General features: G+C 41.8%; 1 protein-coding gene across 1 annotated transcript in view; it reads right to left on the bottom strand.

Annotated features, from left to right (window-relative positions):
- Positions 1–22,514, bottom strand: part of TIMP2 (TIMP metallopeptidase inhibitor 2) — a 33,689-nt gene extending 11,175 nt beyond the window's left edge. Inside the window, exon 1 of the mRNA XM_081320939.1 lies at positions 22,003–22,514. Within this exon, the coding sequence (XP_081177065.1) occupies positions 22,003–22,132 (130 nt within the window). The 5' untranslated portion in view covers positions 22,133–22,514. The remainder of the gene's footprint in view (positions 1–22,002) is intronic.
- Positions 22,515–27,859: the final 5,345 nt, after the last annotated feature.

Genomic DNA, 27,859 nt, shown 5'->3' with positions numbered 1-27,859 from the left:
CCACAGTAAAGGTGGTTATGTGGATCAGTCTTTCTACACATTAACCGCTAACAGACTAACCACTAACCACAGACTGAAGACCATATACGTAGAAGCTAATCAGGTATACCACACCTAATCCATAAAAAGCATGACAATTCATACCCGGAAACTGCCCAAACAATCCAATCACAGGGTACAGGACATGTCAACATAGAAATACTGTATATTGCATAATACTTAGAATTGTTTGAGATAAAAGCTCTTCCCCTTACTTCTCTGCTGTAAATGAAGGTTAACAGTTGAGGCTTCTTCTTTAGCGTCTCTGGCCAGACTTTTTGGAGGCGGGGGCTTAATTTATCAAAGCCATCCACTTTTAGCTTTTCTATAATTTTCACTTGCAATTGTAAGGGAGAGAGGTTTTAAAATGAAATCATAGGTTTCAGAAACAGAACTACAGATCACTATGGTAGTGCTTCTGTAGAAAATAAGAACACATTATAACAGACATGTCAAACACAAGGCCCTGGGGCCAGATCTGGCCCGCGAAGTGGTTTCATGCGGCCCGCGAAGCCATCCTGGAAACAGTGAGGGAACGGCCCCCACTGCCTTGGTCCTGGCCCAGAGACCCTCCTCCTGCCAGAGACCCTCAGATCTGTCCCACTCCTGCCCAGGCCCCCATAGGCACCCTTGATGCGAACGATGTAGACCTGGCCATGCCCACCCAGTAGGCCATACGCACTTTAGCCATGCCCACCCAGTAGGCCATGCCCACCCAGGCCACACCCACCCGGCCCCCGGAGGGCAACCGCAATGCTGATGTGGCCCTCAATGAAATTGAGTTTGACACCCCTGCATTATAATATTGTTAAGTTTTCAGTTTCATCAGTAGGAACTCACAAAATCTTATAGTGACAAATTCCACTATTAAACTGTTCAACGTGCTAAGCCTGGTGTTTTTCAGACACATGCTTCTAACCAGTTTAATTAGACCTACATTCCAGAAAAGCAGTTATGTGAACTTATTGCAGGCAACAAAAACAACAGAGACTTTTGGCATCATAAACATCATTTCAGCTTTCATGAAGTCAGTCTGTTTTTCAAATATGCTGCCACAATATATTGGTTAGTCTTCAATATACCACAGAACTTTGCTATTTTTACTGGATATATAAAAGGTTTTTTTGTATGTGTGTGTGTGTCTTAAGCCTGACAAATTTTCCATGCGCTGTTAAAAACAGTACAAAACTGACTCAGCATTCCCACTTAGAAATAAATTTCCCATATATAGCTGTTTTATTGAAAACTAAATCTTTGGTCCAGCTAGGGTAGTAATGATTCAATGTGCACATTCCACCAAGCCAAAAGGTGGTTTGGTTTTGGCTTAGTGTTGTGTGAATCTAGCCTTCTGATTTGTCAACCACAGTTATGATGATTTAATGCAATATGTGAACCCCAGCTAATTATTGTTGAAATCCAACCACAACACAAGATGTGAACCCAACCACTGTCTACCTTTAACTGAAGTGATTCTCCAGAGTTTTATGCAGGAATCATTTCCAGCTCCTTCATTCATGATAGGAAATATCACATATTGAATGTGGCTGACATAGACACAAAATATATACCTATAACTGGGCAATAATTCATTTTCACTGCAATTGCCCAGAAAATTCTAACACAGTTCTAATTAGGCAATTTGCGATTTCCAAAATTTACCCTTAGTATTATGCTTGGGCTATCAGTTCTGGCTTACTTCATCTGATTAAGCCTTGGCATTGCAGGTTGCTCCTATGTATTGCCAACGATGCTTAGTATAGTTGTCAATATTCAAAAATATCTGCTTTGCTCTCCCTTGCTGATACACTGGTGAGAAAGTGGTGTCCAAAGTGAAGAAAGGTGATATGTATGTAAGGAACTCAGGCAACCAAGAGGTTGTGTAGAGGGCACACAACAGAAGACAAAGGGCTGCAAAGAGCATAGCAGAGATCATGTGAATACTTGTCAACAATCCCCAAACACACTTCTTCCCTCCCCACCAAAAGCAGGCCGTCTAAAGTTGCTTCCAAGAGAATACACAGATGACAAAGCATTACAGATTTTAGACACCTTCATATGGGACAGGGTTGATTTAAGGAGGAAAAGTTTAAAAATTTAAGCAGTTTAAAAAGCTTAAAAATTTAAGGAGGAAAAAACTCATCAAATTTGCAGATGACACCAAGCTGGCAGGAATAGCCAACACTCAGGAAGATAGGCTTAAGATACAGGAGGATCTGGACAAAATGAAAATCAATGGTGAAAAAAGTAAGATTCTACATTTAGGCAAGAAAAACCAAATGTACAGGTATAGTATAGGGGGTACCTTGCTCAATAGTAGTAACTGTGAGAGGGATCTCGGAGTCCTAGTGGACAAACACTTAAATATGAGCCAGCAGTGTGCTGCAGCTGCCAAAAAAGCCAACACAGTGCTAGGCTGCATTAACAAAGGGATAGAATCAAGATCACGTGAAGTATTAATACCACTTTACAATGCCTTGGTAAGGCCACACTTGGAATACTGCATCCAGTTTTGTAAAAAAAAAGATGTTGAGACTCTAGAAAGAGTACAGAGAAGAGCAACAAAGATGATTAGGGGACTGGAGGCTAAAACATATATAAGGAACGGTTGCTGGAATTGGGTATGTCTAGTTTAATGAAGAGAAGGACGAGGGGGGACATGAAAGCAGTGTTCCAATATCTCAGGGGCTGCCACAAAGAAGAGGGAGTCAAGCTATTTTCCAAAGCACCTGACGGCAGGACAAGAAGCAATGGATGGAAACTAATCAAGGAGAGAAGCAACCTAGAACTAAGGAGAAACTTCCTGACAGTTAGAACAATTAACCAATGGAACAACCTGCCTCCAGAAGCGGTGAATGCTCCAACACTGGAAGTTTTTAAGAAAAGACTGGACAGCCATTTGTCCGAAATGGTATAGGGTTTCCTGCCTAAGCAGGGGATTGGGCTAGATGACCTTCAAGGTTCCTTCCAACTTTACTATCATTATTATTATTATTATTATTATTATTATTAAACCAGTACATCTAATTCTTGGGTTACATCTACTCCTGTCTAAGGTAGTAACACAAGCTATTTTGTAGGTTAGAGAATCTGCATGACATACTGCTCCATATCCCCACGATCCAATTAGGTACATATAATGGACAAAAGGCAACTGAGATGAGGAATATTTCATTTGCTTATAGCTTCTGAAAACATTTTCTCAAGTGTAAGTACAAGGGTAATTTTTTAAAACCATAATTTGCTTTACTTTTAGTAAAACCCTTGGTGACTACTTGGAATCTATTTGTGGTCTAAAATGCAACTTGTAGGCTTCCTGTTGGTCACTCAATGAATCACATCCACTGGATACTTTCCACATTAAAGACATTTATAAATAAGCTAGTACTTACATGCATGCATTGTCCTATTGAAAACATTATTTTATTAAACTGCTGAATTTGGAATTAAATTACGGTATCCCTTATCTTGTAAATCAATCTCAGGTTGATAATTCTCAGTGGTTGGAACTGTTTTTAACAGTGGTTCCTTCTCCTTATTACTAGCTATGTGTTTCAAGCATTCTATAAGCAGGGAGGAAGGTGACTTTGATGGAAACGAGCACAATTCATTACCGGAACAACAACAAGGAGTGGCGGGGAAAGAAATCTCAAATCCACACAAAAAAAAAATGCAAAAGGCTTAAACAGACACCTCCCCAATTTACAGGAGTATATTGAAGGGGGAGCACATACAGCACAATCAGACTTGAAGGATTCTGTTATTATAGCAATTCTTGATAAAAATAGTTTTAGCCTTCCTTTGAAGTCTATTTCCTGGCCTGGTCAATCTGGTGTTATCACTTAAGAAAAACAAATATGCTTCCCAGTTTTAGGGCTCTAGAGCAGAACACATCTGGTACAGCCATCATCAACTGTAGTTCAGAGCCCCACCTCCACCCCACCCCACCCCCGAAACTGCCTGTGGCCTGACTTGGATGCCTTTGGTCTGGCTGAGAGAACTGTGTGACAGCAGCTGAGTTTTTAGGCCTAGCTAATAGCTATGGCTCCAGGCTTTTCCACTCACGTGCCGCTGAATCACTGTCAAAAAATGCAACCTCGTAGAAAGATTTCTGTGCTGAACAGAGTGGCTTTGTAGAAGGGAATTTGCTGCTTTGGATTTTCTTAGCCATGTTCTGAGGGAGGAGGCTAGGAGGAAGGAGGCAGAATGAAATGGGAGAGAGGGCAGAGAGGAGTGAAGAGCATATATATTTGATCCCTATATACAGCGCATTCAGAAAGTATTCATATCCCTTTCACTTTTGTCAATTTTCTTATTCTATGGTCTGAATTTAAAGTTATTGAAATTCTTTTTTTCCCCTTATCTACACTCAGTATGCCATAAGGACAAAGTGAAAACAGAATTTTAGAAATGTCTGTAAATATATTAAAAAGAAAAAAAACCTGAAATATCAGCATAAGTATTCAGACCCTTCACTCAGTACTTTGTTGAAGCACCTTTGGCAGCCTCGAGTCTTCTTCAGTATGACATGACAAGCTTTGCACACCTGGATTGGGGAATTTTCTGTCATTCTTCCTTGCAAATCCTTTCAAGCTCAGTCAGGGTAAATGGTGAAGGTCGGTGGACAGCCATTTTCAGGTCCTTCCAGAGATGTTCAATAGGTGTTGTGATTCAGGGTCAGCCTGTGGGTTCGGCAGTTGGGTCGGACGATTCAGAGGAGGAGGAGGGGGGTGTTGGAGAGGTTGCTGAGGGTGTTGGAGAGCTTGCTGATGAGAGCCCTCAGCCAGACCCCTCCCATCTGGTTACGACGGAGACCCAGCTGTGTGAGCCTGACAGTGTGGATGAAGATGACCCACAGCTGGCCCTGTTCAAGGATGCCCGACGCAGGAGGCAGTCAATCAGGAGTAAACAGAGGAAGGCAATGGGGCACCTCGGAAGGAGGCAGAGAGAAGCCACGCCCTGAACTGTTTAAAAGGGGAATGCGTGGGAGGGCTAGTTTGCTGAAGGCAACCGTTTGAATAGCTCCTGTTTCATGGTTCGTGTCTTGTTTTGCTCTGTTTGCTTTTGTGTCCATAAATTTGGCAGGCTTAGTTCCAGCCTCTTGCCTTCTTGTAAAGGGGTTGTCCCTGCCTTATCTGCAGGGCCGGTAGTAGGCTGGTACAGAACAATAGGGTTCAAATCAGGATTCTGGCTGAGCCACTCTAGGACATTCACAGGGTTGTCCCTAAGCCACTCCTGGGTCATTTTGGGTGAGTGCTTAGGATAGTTGTCACGTTGGAAAGTAAACCTTTGGCCCAGTCTGAGGTCCTGAGCACTGTGGAACAGATTTCCATTGAGGATATCCCTTTATTTTGCTCCATTCAGCTTTCCCTCAATCCTGACCAGTCTCCCACTCCCTGTTGCTGAAAAACACCCCACAGCATGATGCTGCCACCACCATGCTTCACTGTTGGGATGATATTGGGCAGGTGATGAGCGGTGGCTGGTTTCCTCCTGACCTAATGTTTAGAATTGAGGCCAAACAGTTCATCATTGGTTTCATCAGACCAGAAAATCTTGTTCCTCACAGTCTGAGAGTCCTTTAGGTGCCTTTTTTGCAAACTCCAAGCGAGCTTTCATGTGTTTTGCACTAGGAGAGGCTTATGTCTAGCCACTCTGCCATAAACCCAGATCGGTGGAGGGCTGCAGTGATGGCTGTCCTTCTGGAACTCTGTCCCATCTCCACACAGGATCTCGAGCTCAGTCAAAGTGACCATCGGGTTCTTGGTCACCTCTCTTATTAAGGCCCTTCTTCCCGATTGCTCAGTTTACCTGGGCAATCAGCTCTTGGAAGAGTCCTGGTTGTGTCAAACTTCTTCCATTTGAAAATTATGGAGGCAGCTGTGCTCTTAGGAACCTTCAGTGCAGCAGAAATTTTATTGTAGCCATCTCCAGATCTGGGCCTTGCAATAATCCTATCTCTGAACTCTGCAAGCAGTTTCTTTGGCCTCGTGGCTTTTGCTCTGCTATAGTATGCATTGTCAGCTGTGAGGCCTTCTACAGAGAGGTGTGTGCCTTTCCAAATCATGCCCAATCAATTTAATTGACCGCAGGTGAATTCCAATCAAGGTGTAAAAACATGTCAAGAGAAATGTGAGACTCCTGAACTAAATTTCACACGTTGTTGCAAAAGGTCTGAATACTTACGCTAATGTGATATTTCAGTTTTTTCTTTTTAATAAATGTACAGACATTTCTAAAATTCTGTTTTCACATTGTCCTTATGGAGTACTGAGTGTAATTTCAACAACTGTAGCTGCAGCATAGCAAACCTGACAAAAGTGAAGGGGGTCCGAATACTTTCTGAATGCACTGTATACATTTTAATTTTCCTTTTGTGCCATCATAAGAAAAGATTCTTGGTTTTAAAGGGGTGGCGGTAGAGCCTTGGTGGAGCAGTGGGCTAATGCCTCCTTAAGTAACACCAGCTGCCTGCAATTAATGCAGGTTCGCATCCCACCAGGCTCAAGGTTGACTCAGCCTTCCATCCTTCCGAGGTAGGTAAAATGAGGACCCAGATTGTTGGGGGCAATTAAGCTGACTTTGTAATAATGCCGCTTGGGGGGTGTATGAAAGCCCTAATAAGCAGGCATATACATAGAATGAAGGCTACTGAGTCTTCGGAGAAGGGCGGGATATAAATGGAATTAAAATAAAAATAAAAAATAAAAAAATGCTTGACTAAAAAGGCCTCTATTTTCCCTATGGCTCATTGTCTGCCAGCTAGATCATTATACGGTATAATGACTTAGCAGGAAAATAGTACACAATTCACTTTGTTCTTAACAGGTGTAACAGTAGTTGCCATATTTCACTTACAAGCAGCTGCAATAAAGTCTTGCATATCTGGTTGGACTGACTCTTCAACAAATGACCTCAGGCTCACAAAACTCAACGCTTTTAGTACCTTGTAAAGATGGATCCCATCATTCTGCAGATCACATTTCAACCATCATAGCAGTAAAATCAAATGGATTGCCTTTGTGCGTGCTTTTGCTTGATTTCAAGTAGGTCTGTGTCTTGAATAAGAAAGAAATCAATTTAGCCCATTGGGAATGGAATTACTTAGCAACTTTAGTTTTTGTCACCATAGATACCCTGTGGGTAGGTGAGGTTACAGGTCAAATAATGCAAATACAGCAGCCAGCAGGCTACCCAATCCCATCTTAAGGAGCCCTTCATCATGTGGCAGAAATAATCCTTTATTGATCATCTATGTCTGATTTTGATGCAGCAGTGAAGGGACCGAGGCACTAGAACAGAGATCTATTGAAGCATAGGATAAATTTAGCTTAACAATCCATGTTATGAGGTAGCATGTTTTTTTCCTGCTTTCTACATTGATTTATTAAATGGCTACCTTTAAGAGCAATGAGAAATATCTTAACCTAGATATATTGTTGCGACATACTGTACTGTCATATAAAATTATCTTAATAAACTATGTTGCCAATGAGAAATAGGCAGATGAGTTAAAGCCAGCTTTCAACATTATTATGTGTACAAATTCAAAGCCAGCAGGGCTTTTCAAAACTAATATATTTGCAAATATAAAGACAGAAAACCTGCAAAATACATATTAGGAACATGATCTCAGTTATAATTCAGAGATTTGAAGTTATGACATTACAACATGTAATAATTATTAGGGCTGAAGACATTCCATGGCAGATGTTCCATACAACTTCCTACAGGAAAAGCATCAGAATGAAGATATGTTTGCTAGTATTACGACACATCAATGGCAGTTTGGTATGGTAATAAGGCAGCCATCCTGAGGGATTCCAATAGCAATCAATCCTCCCCACGCGGATCTGCTGATACATCCAGTTACAGGTAATCTTCAATTTACAACCATTAGTTTAGAGACTGCTCGAAGTCAGAACGGCACTGAAAAAAGTGATTCATGACCATTTTTCACACTTAATGACTGTTGCAGCATCCCCATGGTCACCTAATCAGAATTTGGGTGCTTGGAAACTGGCATGTATTTATGACAGTTGTACTGTGCCAGGGTCATGGGATCACCATTTGTAACCTTGCCAGCTGGCTTCCAACAAGCAAAGTCAATGGGGGAAGCCAGATTTGCTTAATGATCTCATTTCACTTAACAACTGCAATGATTCGCTTAACAACTGTGGGGGAAAAAAGGTTGTAACATGAGGTGCAACTCACTTTACAACTGCCTCACTTAGCAACAGAAACATTGACCTCAATTGTGATTGTAAGTCACAGGCTAGCTATATAACTTTCTTTTCATCACAGTGGCCTTTCCTTTCCCATCATTCTGGCTGTTCCTATCAGTCTGCTTGCCTGATTTTATTCACAATCCCTAAAATATGTTGCCAAGCAAATCAAGTCTCAGCAAGCATATTTATTACTCAGTCAAGAATTCTGGCATTGCCTTAGAGACAGCATGTAATCAATACAATTGGCCTTGATGACATTGAAAGTGCTCAGTGCCCCCCTTCTCACAGCTTACTTTATGTAAGTCAAACTGTGTTCCTGTTCTCACAAAGCAGACTTTAAATAGAATTTTTGTCATGCAAGAAAAATATCTTTGAGGGCAGAAAGACAAATTTCCATGTTAGTAGAATTCAACTTTCTACCAACAATATATCATTCCCTCACCTTTCTGCATCTCCATCTTGTTTTATACATAAAACTGGGCTTAAACAAATAGATGTGTCAGCCCCTTGCCCCATCTCAGGCAAATATATTAAAGAGCAATTGTAGTTGCGACTGGATTAAAATCAAAGGAAACAGGAAGCTTTTTTATGTTCCTTTCAGAACTGACACAAAAGACATTGTGTGAATCAGTGCATGGATATGATAGAAGCGAGGATAGCTTGATTGGATGGTGGGTATTTGAGGCTGGAACGATATTATGAATTGTATTGATTAAAGGGGACTTAGTTGAACATCCTGTTCTTACCCCATCTCTTTATTTGGCTTGCTGTTCTATTCCCAAAATTACTTTTTCTGTACTATGCTCAGCTGATCTACATCTACATTTGTACTATCCTCAAACAAGGGAAATTTGTACCTGAGGCTGTGAAATGGAAGCCAGAATCTTCTAAATATCCCTCATCAAATTATTCACAGATACAGCAGCTCAGCTGGTAATACCTCTATGTTGTTCTTCCAATGTAGAGATATCACACTGGCAATTTAGGTCTTCCATCTGTTTCCTATAGCTCCTCACACCTCCCATCACTCATATCTCATCAGTTTCTTCTACATTACACACATGCATATACTTTTATTCTAGTATGAATGATAGGTCTTCCTTTATTGGTGGCAGCAGCAAAGAATTTCTGTTAAGTTTCTCTGTTTATGAGCTTGATTGCTTGCTTAGATTACTGACATCTCTTTAGCCTTTCTGCAAGTCAAAGAATGGTCCCTCTCAAAAATTATTTTTACATCAGCAATCTGGCAGAGACTAATAACCAGCATTTGTGTTTTTATAGATTTGTTTAATGTCTCTGTTCACTCCAGAAATATGACCAAAATCAGGCCAGAGCAATTATAGCTCCAATGCTCTTTGCTTTATCCATTCCTGTTTGTTGTTCATTGTTGGCTAATTTGGATATTTCTCTACAGCACACCCATCCACAAAAATGTGATTAATCCTGAGATGATGAAACTCACATTCCTAGCAGTTACCATAGCAAGGGATCCAATGGCCTCTCTGCTTGTTTCTTTGGAGAAGTCCAATGCTTTAACCTAAATTTGCAAGGGCTAAACAGGCAGCTTAAATAGCCAGGATGGAAGAATAACAGCCGGGTGGGGGGGCTTTTTTGGATTAAAAACAACACAGTATAATCAATACAATCCAAATTAGCAGAATTGGCTACTCTTACTGCTTGTGGCAGTCCTACCAGTCTCTGAAATTTTCAAAAACAGGAGAGCTGGTTTTCTGTTTTCCACCTGGAAACAGAAACAGAACTGCAGAGTGGTTCTAAATTCATCGCTAATAAGGCTATTTGCATTCAAGATTGTTTCCTAAGGACAATTTTTTTGAAATAAAAATTCATCTCACAAGAGTACTCTCAACAACATTTTCTTCCAGATTATAACAGATTATTTTCTAGAGGAAGAAGCTGACATAATTAAACAAGCATAGTAAAAGGTAAAGGTTCCCCCGCACGTGCGTGCTAGTCGTTTTCCGACTCTAGGGGCCGGTGCTCATCTCCGTTTCAAAGCCAAAGAGCCAGCGCTTGTCCGAGGACGTCTCCGTGGTCATGTGGCTGGCATGACTAGACGCCAAAGGCGCACGGAACGCTGTTACCTTCGCACCGTAGTAGTCCCTATTTTTCTACTTGCATTTTTACGTGCTTTCGAACTGCTAGGTTGGCAGAAGCTGGGACGAGTAACAGGCGCTCACTCTGTTACGCGGCACTCAGGATTCGACCCGCCAAACTGCTGACCTTCAGATCGACAAGCTCAGCGTCCTAACCCACTGAGCCACCGCGTCCCTAAACAAGCATAAAGCTAACCTAGATTTAAACCACAAATGGCCATTTTATTTTGTTGGACAACCCATACCAAGAACAGACTCTCACTCTATAGAATTTTAGACTTCTGAAAAATGAGAAAACCATACTAGAAAGCAAGAAGGAGTATCAGAGAGAGTTCTTCCTAGTTTGGACCCCCGACCCCACCCATTGCTTTCTCTCAGTTCAACCTCACAACTGCTCTCAGCAGAACAGAAAATAAGATGCTCCGTTTCTGCTTTTACACTTCATCACAACCTTATTTCTCACAAGTAGAACTTATTTTAAACAAACTTCAACTCTTCCCATCACTGCCTACATTTGAGAACCACCCACCTTCCTTACATAGGCATGCCTGAACGGACAAATGAATTAAATGAAATATTCATTAAATTAAATATTTCAATTTAATTCTCAGCCAAAAAGGAAATGATGCTGATTCAAGTAACACATCCTACACACTATCTGGTTTAACGTGATGTTTGAGTGCAGTCCCTGTTTTAATAACTATTAGGGACATACAATAAAAAATCAGTTTTCAAATCCCCTTTCCTCCTTTCAGCATCCACTCTCTCTTATTTCCTACCCAGATCTTCTCCACAGAGACAATCTGTACGCTGTGTTAAATACATACTACGCCTTTGCATTTTAGTTATTAAAGAGTAGCTAGGAGTTTACCTCATAAGCATAGAATTTGCTATTTGGCACAAGAAGCAACTTACTCCTGGCACCAGTCATAACTTTTCTAGCACACCAAAATAGCATCTAGAACAGGGGTGTCAAACTCAATTTCATTGAGGGCCGCATCAGCATTGCGGTTGCCCTCAAGGGGCTGGGTGGGTGTGGCCTACTGGGTGGGTGTGGCCTACTGGGTGGGCGTGGCTAAAGTGCATATGGCCTACTGGGTGGGCATGGCCAGCTCTACATCGTTCGTATCAAGGGTGCCTATGGGGGCCTGGGCAGGAGTGGGACAGATCTGAGGGTCTCTGGCAGAAGGAGGGTCTCTGGGCCAGGGCCAAGGCAGTGGGGGCCGTTCCCTCACTGTTTCCAGGATGGCTTCACGGGCCACATGAAACCACTTTGCGGGCCGGATCCGGTCCCTGGGCCTTGTGTTTGACATGTCTGGTCTAGAAGAAAACACCCCAGCTCTGACACCATGGTCCTAATTCTTCTTGGCGGGGAGGGGACTGCCACCCTTAACATCTGATGATCTGAGACATATCCATGAGGTTTTTTGGGCAAACAGTGACAGACTGGAGACTTTCACAAATTTGTGGATTTAATGAACTCATTCAAGATACTATAAAGTGATGGAAAGTGCCAAGGGCTGCCTTGGTTAACCATGAAAAAAAATTTGAATTAGGACGGCTTAATATGTGGATGAGAAAGGCCATGAAATAACCAGGATTGTAGGCTACACTGGGAAAGTAAAAAAAAAGAAGGAAACTGAAAAGAAGAAATTAATGGTAAACTATTTCTGTACATTATTGCCATCCATAAAATTACGCCATGTCCATGAAGTCATAATAAGAGCCTTGGTGGAGCAGTGGGCTAATGCCTCCTTAAGTAACACCAGCTGCCTGCAATTAGTGCAGGTTCGCATCCCACCAGGCTCAAGGATGACTCAGCCTTCCATCCTTCCGAGGTAGGTAAAATGAGGACCCAGATTGTTGGGGGCAATTAAGCTGACTTTCTAATAATGCTGCTTAGGGGTGTGTGAAAGCCCTAACAAGCAGGCATATACATAGAATGAAGGCTACTGCTAAGCTTGTAAGGTGCCCTGAGTCTTCGGAGAAGGGCGGGATATAAATGGTATTAAAATAAATAAATAAAATAATAATGGTGACTTGCTAAAGTAAATAGGGTAATAAATGACGCAGCATATTTTAATTATATGCATATATTGTGTGTGAGAGAGAGAAATGTAGGAAAAAAATATACAAAGACAAGGCAGTTCACAAAAAACAAAGATGGCAATACGGAATGCTCATTTGGAAAGGGAAGGAACACAATTTAATAAAGAAAATTCATAGATATGATTACACGTAGTTAGAGCCATATTGTCCAAATATTGCCATAATGCCATACAAAGGTGACTAGAGAGAACACGTTTTAGCCACTAAATTTGATCAGGACTTCTACTTTCTCATCTCAAACCCAAGGCAGGAAATAATCCAACGTATAAAGCTAAATGGAAGTAATCCTGGAGGCTGCATGTTCCTGGCTAGATTAAAGAAAACCAAGTATCTTGCAATGAACTAAATAGGCTTCTTGAATCCTGGGTAGAGAGCCATGTGTCTGTTAACTGTACTGTATAACTGCCTTATAGTCCCAAAACCCATCTTCTGAAGGGTCCTACACCAAGAATATAAATATTAGTGATTGAAGATTGGCTCTAAAAATTCTGATCACTGGCCTGGGATATTCCAGAAGAATTTGGAGAAGTATACCAACACATATATGCACCTACTCCTTGGTACCTATGATAAAGATCCTTAGTTATTTCCAGAGTAAGCTCTTAAATTGATTCAATTTATTCATCATCTATCCAGCACCCAAGGGAGAGTCACCATCAATTAGAAAAGTGTTAAAAGATCAATGACCCACAAGTTGAACTCGAGCCTAGGATTATAGAATAGAATAGAATAGAATAGAATAGAATAGAATAGAATAGAATAGAATAGAATAGAATAGAATAGAATAGAATAGAATAGAATCTGGAAGGGACCTTCGAGATCTTCTAGTCCAGCCCCCTGCACCTAGTGGAAGTGACAGTATTCCAGCTGAGCTATTCAAAATCTTAAGACGATGCAGTAAAAGTGCTACACTCAATTTGCCAACAAATTTGGAAAACTCAACAGTGGCCACAGGATTGGAAAAGATCAGTTTACATTCCAATTCCAAAGAAAGGCAGTGCCAAAGAATGTTCAAATTATCGCACCATCGCACTCATTTCTCATGCTAGTAAAGTTATGCTTAAAATCCTACAAGTTAGACTCCAGCAGTATGTGGATCGAGAACTACCAGAAGTACAGGGAGGATTTCGAAGAGGCAGAGGAACTAGAGATCAAATTGCCAACATACACTGGATCTTGGAGAAAGCTAGAGTGTTCCAGAAAAACTTCTACTTTTGCTTCATTGACTATGCTAAAGCCTTTGATTGTGTGGATCATAACAAACTGTGGCAAGTTCTTAAAGAGATGGGCGTACCAGACCATCTTATTTGTCTCTTGAGAAACCTATATGTGGGCCAAGAAGCAACAGTGAGAACTGGACACGGAACCACTGATTGGTTCAAAATTGGGAAAGGAGTCCGGCAAGGCTGTATACTGTCGCCTTGCCTATTTAACTTACCGTATATGCAGAGCACATCATGAGAAAGGCAGGGCTAGATGAATCAAAAGTTGGAATTAAGATTGCTGGAAGAAATATCAACAACCTAAGATATGCAGATGATACCACTCTAATGGCAGAAAGTGAAGAGGAACTGAAGAGTCTCTTGTTGCGAGTGAAGAAGGAGAGTGCAAAAGTTGGGTTGAAACTAAACATTAAGAAAACCAAGATCATGGCATCCGGCCCTCTCAATTCCTGGCAAATAGATGGGGAAGAAATGGAGGTAGTGACAGATTTTATTTTCCTGGGCTCCAAGATCACTGCAGATGGGAACTGTAGCCAAGAAATTAAAAGACGCTTGCTCCTCGGGAGGAAAGCCATGGCAAATCTAGACAGCACACTAAAAAGCAGAGACATCACCCTGTCAACAAAAGTACGTATAGTCAGGGCTATGGTCTTCCCAGTTGCAATGTATGGCAGTGAAAGTTGGACCATAAAAAAGGCTGAGCGCCAAAGAATTGAGGCCTTTGAACTGTGGTGCTGGAGAAGACTCCTGCGAGTCCCTTGGACTGCAAGGCGATCAAACCGGTCAGTCCGAGAGGAGATCAACCCTGACTGCTCTTTAGAAGGCCAGATCCTGAAGCTAAAACTCAAATACTTTGGCCACCTAATGAGAAGGAAGGACTCACTGGAGAAGAGCCTAATGCTGGGAAAGATTGAGGGCAATAGAAGAAGGGGACGACAGAGAATGAGGTGGCTGGATGGAGTCACTGAAGCAGTAGGCGTGAGCTTAAATGGACTCCAGAAGATGGTAGAGGACAGGAAGGCCTGGAGGAACGTTGTCCATAGGGTCGTGATGGGTCGGACATGACTTCGCAGCTAACAACAACAACATATATATCATTTATCTAATTACTTTTAAACCATCAAAAGGAAAAAGAGTTATTTGACAAAGGAACATTTTCAACAAGAACATGAAGCCAGCCCATTAGTGCTGGCCAAGGTAGATTCTACTTTTAAAGTTTTAAAACAGGTGGAAAGGAGGTAAGCAAATTAAGAGTGTGAAGGTTCTTTACATAAGTCATGTCTCAGTGTGATGCTTCAATCCTAAATGTATACTACCAAAATCATGCTGTGTTATGAACCATAACATATAATGTTATGAACAATAACATATAATGTTATGGTTCAGATGGGATTTGGATTCCTTATATCACATGCTGATCTGATGTAACAGGCATGGGATGGGGGAAGCTTTCTTGTCTGGCACTTAGAGGAGTCATAGGAAAAGAGGTTATCATCAAACAGTCACCAGGTATGCAATATTATTCATAGCAGTCTGTTGCCACTGACTCAAGATCTGTAGGACAGTTCAAAGGTTCCTGTGGACAGTATTATGGTTGATAGCACAAAACAATGCAACAAACCCGTGTGGCTGTTGCAACAGAATTTGCAAATTCTATCACAATTCTGTGCAATGGAATGTAAGTAAACACACATCTGTTGTTTCTCCAAGGACCACATCAGCCAAGAGAGCTTCCCAAGGGAAGTAAAAGGAGCACTAATGTGCATATGGGTGTGTGCCTATATAAGCAAAGGGAGATGGCCTAAACACAGAAAAAGAACCCCTCTGGCTATGACTTTTTTCCCATTTGGAAATGGCCCTAGAAGTTCACAAGCAGGGGACAAACTGTCTCCAGCAGGCACTCACATGGTTGCATGGCTCTTTAAATCCATCACCAGGGCCGATTCTAACATTATGACAGAAAGAAGTCATCATCTCAGGTATCCTATGACGATGAAGAGGGCAACAATCTCCCCATTCCCCCGTGGGTTCCCAAACAAAGATTTTCCCCTGCCCCTTATCTGCTGCTAATATGAAATAACATTCAGATGCCTATCCAGTAGCAATGTGCAGGTGGAGCAGCAAGACAAGTGTTCTTAACTTGAAGCAACAAAATGTTTTGATTGGATTGATTTTTTTAAATATAATCCTTTTTAAAGATTAAAAATCCAAGGTGTAAGAGAGTATGGTGTATCTTATCTTAGTCATCTTGGCGTCCATAGTTTGATACCAAATATGCTTTTTGCCCACACTAATTTCCTGCTTTAATATCTTTCTGCCGAAATAGGAAAAGCACGCTAAAAGGAGACCAGGAATTGATTTAGAAGTAGATCATTTATTTTTCTGTCCAGTGTTTGGTGATAGGTTGTAGCTCAGTGGTACTACACGGCCTTCAAAAGGCTCTAGGTTCAATTGTGCTGGGAAAGGAGTCTGTTTATAACCCCCAAAATGCCAAACAATGTAGAAAACACTGGATTTGATGGATCAGCAGTTTAATTTGATACAGCTTTCTGTGTTTCCTCTTCTAAAAAATCTGCAAAAAAAATCACAAGCATATCCAGAAGAAAAACGTACTAAAAAATCAGCTCTATTCTGCCTGAATAGGATGTGGGCTGAGGGTTCATTTTTCCTTACAGCAGAAATAATCAGAAGTCCTTCAGATACTCTGAACTTTAATTCCATCAGTCCTAGCTATCAGAAGAAACTGGGGATTATAGCCCCAATCATTATAAACATAACCATATAAGGGAAAAGTGGAAGGCAAGTGATGAAATATACATTACAATGTCACGATACAAGTCCTATGATGTCATACTCATGTCCAACATTGGGAGGCAAGAAATTTCATGGACAGGTTTTGCACTATGATACTGTCACATGTGAATCACTCTTCTGCCATTGTAGCTAGCTGTACCAATGATTGTAAAGCTACCAATTACCTATTTTCTGTAGATTAAAACTCCAAAAACAGTGCATCCTCAGGGAGGAAACCTAATTAGAGCTCAGCATGGAGCCAAGAAACGTTGCTAAACGTCTTGTTTTGGAAAGAAAATAGTCCTATGTAGGTCTTCAGTGTATATTTCTTGTATTTCTTACTTCCAATCTGTCCTGTGCTGCTTGTCGTGCTCCCAGAAAATTTTGTTTTCAAGTGGCATACTCATTGCTTTATAACTGAGTCTGTTCTATGTGTAGTGTATAAAACATGTCATGTTTTTAATTCAGTGGATTCTTTCTCTTCATTCAAATCTTCTGCTAACACATAGGCTACATACCAATATACCAACATCCCACCGAGAACTTCCCCCCAACACACATTATTTATTCTGAAACATGACCAGTCCCTTCCCTTTTTCCTTGAGCCCCTAGGTTTAGTTCTCAGATGCCCAAGGGTGAAGGTTCATTCTCTGGCCTTGTGGGTTGGTTTCCGAACAGGGTAACATCTTCAGCAGAGTTTAGGGGATGTCTGTCAGATGTCTATTGTTTCTGTCACTACAGACAACTGCCAAATCAACATATTGTGTAGCCTACTGCCAAGTAGTTCTCTCCCCATCATTTTTCATACTGAATCTCCTATTATGACCTATATTTTCCTATGTGGTTCTACATCAAGTAATTTCCCTATGTAATACCTAAAGGATTCAAAATAATTATACTCCATTCTATGCTCTGAGAACTGATGTTCTGAAATACTAATGTAGTAATAATAATAATAATAATAATAATAATAATAATAATAATAATAATAATAATAATAATAATATAATGATGATGATGATGATGATGTTGGAAGGGACCTTGGAGGTCATCTAGTCCAACCCCCTTCTTAGGCAGGAAACCCTATACCATTTCAGATAAATGGCTGTCCAGTCTCTTCTTAAAAACTTCCAGTGTTGGAGCATTTACCACTTCTGGAGGCACTTTCCACTGGTTAATTGTTCTAACTGTCAGGAAGTTAGTTCTCCTTAGTTCTAGGTTGCTTCTCTCCTTGATTAGTTTCCATCAGTTGCTTCTTGTCCTGCCTTCAGTATCTTGGCCATACTGCTATCAGGCTGTTAACTATCCTTTTCAAAACGTGTTCTGGCTGATGAAAAGCTGGGCAGTGGTAACCAATTTAAGAGATATTAAAAATAAGTGAATAGGGCAATCTGCAAAAATAAACAGACCTGTGGCACCTTAAATGCTAACAGGATTATTACCACACCAGCAGATATACACCTTGAATTTGACAAAGTAGGTGGGGTTCCACAAAGACTTATAAAATAAAATTCTGCTGGTATTTAAAAGCCTATAAATCTTGAAATTGTGTTTGTGTGTATATGTATGTGTGTGTCTGTGCTGTTCCAAAAGATTCACACAAGGCTTCCCTGGAAAATTAAAATATGTACTCTAATGTCAAACTGCAAAAGCACAAGGCACCTTTGCTATTAGGCTTATGGTAGTGTTGAGGGCAACCTAAGAGAGCTGCTTTTAGAAAAGCTGTCTGAATATCCAAGGAAATGTAAACAAGGATTTCAGCTAATTCCCAAGGAACAGAAGGACATCTTTGTGGTTGAAAAAGTCACAAGATCCGGACTGCAAAAATTCCTTTACTCAGAAAGGCCCATTCTCATGGACAGAAGAGATACTGGATAGCAAAATGAAACTACAGACAACTGCTGCTGCCAGCAGCCACTCAGTTCCTGTAGACCAGACATGTCAAACACAAGGCCCGGGGGCCGGATCCGGCCCACGAAGTGGTTTTATGCGGCCCGCAAAGCCATCCTGGAAACAGTGAGGGAACAGCCCCCACTGCCTTGGCCCTGGCCCAGAGACCCTCCTTCTGCCAGAGACCCTCAGATCTGTCCCACTCCTGCCCAGGCCCCCATAGGCACCCTTGATGCGAACGATGTAGAGCTGGCCACGCCCACCCAGTAGGCCTACGCACTCTAGCCACGCCCACCCAGTAGGCCACGCCCACCCAGGCCACACCCACCCGGCCCCCTAAGGGCAACCGCAATGCTGATGCGGCCCTCAATGAAATTGAGTTTGACACCCCTGCTGTAGACATTACAAAATCAAGGAAGGCAGCTTGGGCCTACCAATTCTACAAATGCTGACAGTCAGAATCAGTAGGACAGATAAGCTGCCCCACCAAAATAGTTCCAAATCCCAACTGTAGAGCAAGGTCCAGAAACTGAGGGCTGAGTTGTTTGCTTTAATAAAAGGAATTTCACAGGGAGAAAAGGATGAAACTGGAGCCCAGCCCTGTCAGATTCAGTATTTTCAACAGATTCCATGCTTAGCAAACTGAGAAAAGAAAAAGACAATGTTGAAAAAGACAGAGCAACAAGTGAAGGATGTAACCCAGCATGTCTGGTTTAAACTGGTAAAACAAGAATCTCTCCCCCTTAACTCGTTCATTCTTTCTTTCTTTCCAACTGCCAAGAGAAAGGGACATAAGATGATATCACAAAAAGGCCTTGATTAAATCAACATGGAAACAAGGAGTGTGTTTTTTCTCACGAGGGCCTCAGTCATGCTGGGACAGAGGCCTTGCTGGAGACATTTTTCCACTCATACAAAAAGCAACTATCCACAATGCACAACTCTGGATGGAATGAAATAAGAAAAGGCTTATAAAGGGCCTTCAGAATCTTATATTCCAAAGCTGGCAGGTGAAAAAGAAAGAATTAAATGGGCATCCAGTTCTTGAATCTCAGTTGCTTGGGAATCTTGCACAATTGTTCAGAAGCTAGGACAAGATGTAGGCTCAGAAATGCTCTCTCCTTTATTACCACTTCATATATTCAGATTATGCCTTCACCTTAAAAACCAAGTTCTGTGGGATGAGTTCCAAATGATAACCTGACTGCCTTTGGACCACTGGGTCAGAATCCAGAGATTAGAGACAGAAGGAGATGGCTCTTGATTTTCTGATCTCAAGCCAAAGAAATTACCCCCAAACCAATTATAGGTTGTGCTTAATTTATGACCATTTATTTAACAGTAGTTCAGTTACGATGGTCTCAGACTTACGACCCATCCTTGAAGTTATAGCTGTCGCACCACCACGTCATGTGATCAAAATTTGGGTGCTAAGCAACCAGCTCTCATTTACAATGGCAGCAGCATCTTACCATCTTCCCTGCCAGTTTCCAACAAATAGAGTTATTTGGGGATGGCAGATTCACTTAATGACCTCATTGAGTTGACCTTGATTCATTTATCAACCATGTGATTTACTAAGCGACGACAGTAAAAATGGTTGTAAAATCAGGTCCGGTCACATGATCACTCAACAAGCACATCACTTAGTGATCAAAATTGCAGTCCCAATTGTGGCGATAAGACAAGGACTACTCCTACCTCTTAAGCACTTCTTTTTGCTACTGGGCAAATGGAGGCTGTCTGGGAGTAAATTTTGGGATAAAATTAGTTCTCTTGGAGCAAGAATAAGGGAGGGGTGTCCCTCAGGGTGATTTTTTTTAAAAATTCCATTTATATCCCGCCCTTCTCCGAAGACTCAGGGCAGCTTACAAGCTTAGCAGTAGCCTTCATTCTATGTATATGCCTGCTTGTTAGGGCTTTCACACCCCCTCCCAAGCGGCATTATTACAGAGTCAGCTTAATTGCCCCCAACAATCTGGGTCCTCATTTTACCTACCTCGGAAGGATGGAAGGCTGAGTCAACCTTGAGCCTGGTGGGATGCGAACCTGCACTAATTAGCCCACTGCTCCACCAAGGCTGTCTTTTACATCTGTCTTCAAATATTACTACATTATTCTGTGAACAACAACTCTTAGTTTGATTTCCCCACGCTCAATCCCACTCCCTCCCCCCAAAACTTTGGGCCTCTGGCTTGATTACCAAACAGGAAGTATGTTGATGACGATGAAGCAAGCCAAAAGCCCCGCAGCTAAGGGACCAGTGGTTCCTGTAAGGCTGCTCAAAGCACTCATTAATGTGGGGGGGACTTTAATGACATACAACTAAAAGCAAAAACACAGCAGGGTGAACATAGCAACACTTAAAAAGGACTCTAGAGGCAAACCAAAAATGCTCTAGCCTCGAGTCAGGAACTTAAGAGATTGTAAAGAGATTTTAACAGATTATACTTATATATAAAATTGTGGCAGAGGAAATGAACCAGATTTCCATTCACTATATAGGTAGTGAATGAAAATCTGGTTCATTCCCCCCCCCTCACTTCACAGCTCTGGAGCTTTTTTTTTTATCCTTCTTTGCCTCCTTGTTACTGGTTTCCTTCATTCCAAACCCTGGTCCTTCGACCCCCAGTAATTTTGCATCGCCCAACCTGGAAACAGTGAAGTAGCCCTTCGGGGTGAGAATTCTGGGAAAATCCCAGGGCACAATAGTAGTATATCTGCATTTGGAGTTCAAGGCAGGGACATGAGAACTTTGTGTAAACACAAAGTAGAACTGTCCAGCAAGTGGTTGGCTCTGTTGCCAAACGATTTATGGGTTTGGGAAGGTCAGCTGCAACCTCTCATTCTAAAACTGAGTTTTGCTTTTTCAAAGCTTCACATATCTAAATAAATCCTGCCCGTCAAAGGGGAACTCATTCTTTCCCCTTCTGGGTCAGAGAAGATGGCCCTATATGGTTCAAGTTTGCCTTTGTGAAGTTTTCATTTTGCGGTCGTTTCTCTTCCAATTTCCACATACTTCCTACTCTCCTTCCCCCTCCCCGTTTCGAAGCTGTTCCATCAGAGTCTGGCAGCAGCCTACATTTTGTAGGCAGAAAGCCATCGCCAGAAATTAGGAATTTCAATCCGCGGTTGTCTTTGTGTTTTTTTCAAATGAATTCCTGCGGATCAGGTCAGAGCGAGCGCGCTAGAGCGAAAGGCGGGGAGGGGAGGGAGAAAGGAAGGGAAATGCAAGGCGAAGCAGGCCGGCACTTCGCTTTTTCTTCTTTTTAAAGACATCTTGGGTAAGGTGGTGGTTTGTTTTTTAACCGAAGGGATCTGCAGAGTCAGCCCGGGAGCATTCAGACGCCCGCACTAACGACGGAAACTGCTGGTCGCTGCCCAAGCGGGAATCAACACGCCGGCTCCCTTCCAGGTTTCTCCTAACGCGGCTCTTTCCTTGCAGGATAAAGGGGTGGGGTTGTTTTGGCCTCTAACAAGTGAGTTTGCAGTAGGGGAGAAAAGGGGGGGCTGCCAGCGAGAAGCAAAATGCGGGGTCGACCAAGCCACGAGAAAAGCCACTAGGGGAGCCGCAGAGAAGGGGAGGGCGGTCATCCGTCTTTTCCTTACCTACATCTGCATTGCAAAACGCCTGTTGCGGATGCACCGGGGAGCAGCTGCAGGCGTCGGCAAGGCGGTCCATCCTCCCCAGGAGCAAGACGGCCAGCGAGGCCAGGAGGCTCGGGAGCGTAGCACTCATCTTGGCGGAGCGGGTGGGAGGGAAGGCGGGCTGGCGAGGGGTGGCCGAGGCTTGACTGTTCACGGTTGCTGCCGCCTCATCCAGACACGCGCGCGCCCGCGCGCGCCCCCGCTCGGTCCTCTGAGCGCGATATCTGTGGCGATTCCGGGGGGGGGGGACGCGTGCCGCTTCCGCAGTTGGCTGCCCTCAAAAGTTTTGCCTTTGCAGTCGGCCTGTCTCGGGATGGGGTGGAGAGCCTGGAAAAGGTTCCCGCGGCTGGGAAAAGCAACCGCCTGGCCGAGAGCTCCTGCCTCTCTCTGCCTTCTTTCTGGAGATGTTTTCTTCTCCGGGTTCCAGCCTAAGCCTGGCTTTTTTAATGGGCCCCAGGGAATTGCAGCCCCTCCTCCTGGTGGCGCTGGGCCAAAACGGGCGGTTGGCCTGCTCCGGTCAGAGTGCGTGCTGCTTTCCCTTCCCTTGCCTCCGGCTCTGCGAGGTTGGGTCTGGGCTGCCTTTGCTTGACAGTTGCCCCCCACCCTTCTCAGGCTGGAATTCCCCACTTAAGGGCAGCCACTCTTTATGAGTCCGGGCAGAAACCCGGCTCTCTCTTTTTTTTTAACAGTGATTTTTGTCAGAATTATAAGAGCAGCCGAGCTTAGAAGGAATGCAGTTATAGGAGTCACCCTGATGTGAGGTCTCCTCAAAACCAAGGTTAGAACTTGGCCTCTTCCCACTGAACTAATGGCACCAGATCCATTGCTGTCCTGATGCAGGGGACCTGCTGCTAATAAGGCTGTCAACCTTATTAAGTTCACCAGAAATAAACCAACAGCTGCTGAAGAAAATAGACATTGCTCTGAAAGCAGAGTACCAATCTGCTGTACTTGGTTTATCACACAGGTCTGCAGCCCGCGGCTCCGGAGCCGCATGCGGCTCTTTCAGCCGTCTCCTGCGGCTCCCAGTCCTCTGCCATGTGCAGTCCCCCCCCCAAAAAAAAAGTGGGACTAAAAAAGTTCAACCAATCAATTCAGATATGCAGGGTAGGTGCATATCTCGCCTTGGCTCCACTCTTCAAACCCTGTTCTGCGCATGCGCGCATGTACGCGCATGTGCACACATTTTTTGCGGCTCCCAGTTTTTCCTTTTGTGAGGGAACCGGTTCCAAGTGGCTCTTTCACTGTTTCAGGTTGCTGACCCCTGGTTTATCAAGATTGTGAAATGTGATCAGTATTAGTTCCAGAGTCTTGGAAAAGGCATTCCCCCATTTTTCTCCCTGCATTAAACTTAAGATAGAGGATGGCGTTTCTAGGCAACCTTGAGTTTTGGCATCAATGAGAAATCTGATTTTCAATAAATATGAAGTAAAGAACTTGAAGCTCAATACTAATGCATCCTTAGTCTTTTGACATAAAATTTGCGGAACTGTTTTTGACTCTTCTGGTAAAAGATATGTTTTTCCCATATTTACAGACACTCATAAATGTTCTGAGTTAATTGGTTGAATGGCATCTCAGCCACATTCCTAACAAAAAACCAAGTATTCTCTTCTAAATATTCTTGAATATTTTAGAGGCAGAATATGTTAAGTGCCAAGTACATCACATATTCTTAGACATTCACAGTAGAGCATTTTTGTTCTTTTTTAAAAATGATTTTAATATTTTTTCACACTATTTTTATATTTTCCATGAAATGATTATGCAGGTTGATGCATGTTTTCCCCATATGGTGTGGTATATTCCCCATGAATACCAACTTGAGAAAATTGGATTTGGTAAGATTGGCACCATATTTGGGTTGAGAGTAGCCGACTTTATAAAAGTCGGGGAATGGGGAAGATTTGAAGTCTCCATTTCAAACTCTGCCTCTTTTCATGCAACTTTGGTTTCTCTTCTTGGAAATGGCCTAAACCACATTCTGTCACTTCCCTTGAAAATGGTCATTGTCTAATGTTCTGCATGATAAACTTTATGGAAGTTTGTGTAGACACACTAAGCCTTAACTTCTGCTATTTCAGTGTCCCACATGAGCTCAGTGAGGATGCCTCCATTCACCTTGTCAAATTGGCAATGTCACGTGACATATCACAATTCTTTTTCCCATTGCCGGCAATGGAGTGGGCGTGGTTTTGGCATGACGCATCCAGCCCGCAGGCCGGCAGTTTGACACCCCTGCCCTATACTGAGGAAAGATACCGAGGAGGATGTTTGCTTACTGTAAAATTGCCCCCGATTGTCCGAGGGGCACATAAACAAATTTATAAATTTATAATAGGCACTGAAAGAGTGTGCATAAGTGTTTTGACAATGCTAGGGTCAGGAAGCCAGGCTGGAGGCGGGCCTTGCTGACGGCCAAGGAGTGGAGCCGGCTGAGCGCCCAACAGTGAGTCATGGCTGCTAGGAGATAAATGGAAACACATGTGCAACCATTTGCAGGCTTTATTACTCACAGCAGGGAAAGTGTGGACACTTCGTAAACACAGGCCAAAGGCTGGGCTGATGCTTGCGTTCAGACATCCACAGTTCCCACACCCACTGTTGCAGACTCTCATCTGTAGGGGATGAGGTCTTCTAACTAAATGTTCCATGTTGGCTCAAGATATTCACTCTGCAAATTGAAGCCTCGCTTCTCCCCCTCTCCCAGACATCCTGCTAAGAGGAATGCTTTATGAAGTATTGCTGCAGTGTTCAAAATTTCAATTGTGTCTTCATCAATTCCTCTCCTTGCCCGGGGAGCCATCTGAAGCTGATCATCCTACTGCAGGGCACAATTAACACTCCAGCTTGGGAAATGATTTCATGCATTGTCAATCTAGTTTGCAACTATTCGTATGCACGTATAGCATTAGCAATAGTACAAATCTTCAATTTCCACTTCAGTCAGAAAAAGTGACCCAAACCAAACAGCAGTAAGAGATCAGTTCTAAACCATGCCAGCTTGTTATTAGAGATATTTGGAATTGTTTTTCTCTCTAATGATAAATAAACTGATCCATATCTACATCTGCTTTTCTTTTTTTCTTTACTGAACTTGATAAATATTATGTCTATGTTCCAAGGAGAACGGGATATTCAGAAGGTATAAGGTAAGATAGCTTTGATCATACAGGTTGCTTTGGGAAACCAATAGCAGGAAGCAAAAGTTGGAACTGTTCCAAATCATCCAAATTGGTGACTCGGCTGACTCAGGAATTCTGGGAGTTGAAGTCCATGAGTTATAAAAGAGCCGAGGTTGCCAACCCCTGTAATATAGCCCTTTCCCTGATTCCATGTTGGGGGAAGGAGCTTTGGTGTTATTAGAATGATACAGAGCATCTTCCCTAAGCTAATTTTTCCATGGTTCTTTGAGGAAAGCCATTATACTTCAGTTGGTACTATGATCCAAATAGATAGCTGGTAGTACCCATATGTTAGCAGCAGAAGATTGATACAGTAAGAGAGAAAATAAATAGTTTTAACTTTGAAGGTGCTGGATTAGATTAGAAGATTAATATGGTTCTGCAATTGGAAGAAACATCAATATCTTACCTTATACTGATGACAGTACTGAGGGCAGAAAATACAAATAATCTGTAAGCTTTATAAAAATCTAGGGACCCAATGAAAAAAACAGAAGACCAAATAATGTGTTTGTACAAAATGCTTTCCCATGTTAACTGAAGCATGCTTATTCCATTCATCCATTTTTTTATCATGACTTATGAACCTTAAACAAATCTTATTGACTGCATTTATTCAACTTGCTAGGCTAAAAAGTGTTTTGCATTTTTGTAGATCAAGATGTTGCCTCAATCAACCTTTGAATGCCATTATGAGGAATGCAAGAGTCTCAGTAACTTAACTTCAGGAAATCAAGCTCACCATCTCAAAAAAACTCACGAGTAAGCTATTCAGGAACAACCACAGGAAAGTGTATCTTTTCCACTAAAACTTTCAAAAGTGACCAGTCTCATCCACTACATCTTCTTAATCGTCTAGTGAAAGCATCAATCAAGCGCACATTTCCATGTGTGTCAAATTCTCATAGTTGAAAACTAAATACTGCTTCACCAGTTAGTTAACTAGGCATCTCCACTGATAAAGCATTTGTTTTACAATTCCAACTGAGCACCAACAGAAGGAATAGCAAGAAACAGGAGAAAGCCTCATTCCAGTTTAAAGACCTGCCATTTGTTACAGTGAATCCAGTCTGCAATTCATTGTACTTTCTGTCTGCTTGAGAAGTTGTACCTGATTATAGCAAATTAAGTGTAAATCAATTGTTCTCAAACAATTCATTTCATTTCTTCTCAGATTTGTGAAAGGAAAATAAAGGTAATTTTTTTTATTTTAAAATAATGTTTTAATAAAATGAAATGAAACTTAGAAGTTTTTTATATAAAGTTTTTACTGATTTTTCAGTGACCATATTAATAAACCAGAATATAATGTAGTATTTCTATACAACAAAATATACAAGATCATTGACAATTGGACATATATGTCACCATGTGACAGAAAATATGGTCACAAATCCATTTTATACCATGTTAAAATGGCTAGTATTTAGCATAGGAAACGAGAGAATTATTCAGTCACATTACAAGTTCAATTGAATTAAGTTCAAACTCATAACAAATCATATGTAGAATGGTGTGGTAGAAGGACTTCTTGTTTGGCTTGGTAGTAGAATAAAGTCTTATAAAGAAAGGGTAAGATCCTAATACCTTTTCTCTTCAAGATCATCCATTCCATAATATGTATATATATATAAGCACAATTGAATGTGCATCTGGTTAAAAGTGAAAAGCAAATGGTTGGGCAGATACCTGATAACACTCTCTCCCACTCATTAAAATTATCTTTAACATTCTAATCAACAGAATGTTTAATTAAATGACCAAATTAAAAATTAAGCAAGTGCAGTTTTTATCTTAATAAGCCTCTGTCCCCAGGAAACACGTAGACAGGGAAGTATAATTTTAAAATATGTCTATTGGTCCCTAAAATGGCAAAACACCATTAAAGCAGCAGGTAACTGTTTTGGTTTTGGGTTCTTTCCCTTTATCCTCTCCTCTTGTTTTTTCTTTTTTTAGGTTTTTAGGTTTTTTTATCTACCAATCTCTCTGACATGTTTTTCTTGATTACGGAAGTGTTTTGTTCAAGATTAACAAGAAAGGAACAATACATAACTGTGCTTTTAGTAGCTACTTCAAGATTACCATACCTTCTAATCCACTGACGGCAAAGGCTCAATTCTGCTTCTCACCTGAGAAAGTTGCACCCTCCTGTTCCCCATGGAACAGAAAGCAGATTTCATTGTTTATACAAAGAATCTGCTTACTTGCACAAAGATAAATGAAAATGTGTCATTTTCTGCTGCCAGCACAGTGAAGCTGAAGTCATGGTCCTGCTGCTGTCATATAGCTTGCCAAAATCCTTAGGAAAAACACCCAGAAAAATCCAAAATACCTCCCTCTTCCAATTAATTACATTTCTGGAAATAAAACAGCAAGAATGAGTCTAAGGTCTCAATGACCAGAAAAGTCCGAAAGGGAGAAGCTTGCTATGGATTTGCAATGTCATGCAATGAAAAAAAAACACTTATGGAACAGTATGAGCCTTTCCATAGACTGGATTCTTCAATTTACCATATTTATGATTTTGGAAAATTCAGTTATGAACCCAAGTTAAGTCAAAAATTGTTTTATCAAATAAGATGCCCACCCTTAAGTTCCATATACATAGTAAATTATTAAGAACAAAACTTTTT

The sequence above is a fragment of the Vipera berus genome (assembly GCF_964194415.1).
Source record: "Vipera berus genome assembly, chromosome: 2".
Classification (NCBI taxonomy): Eukaryota; Metazoa; Chordata; class Lepidosauria; order Squamata; family Viperidae; genus Vipera; species Vipera berus.
This window is presented reverse-complemented; position numbering and strand designations above follow the sequence as displayed.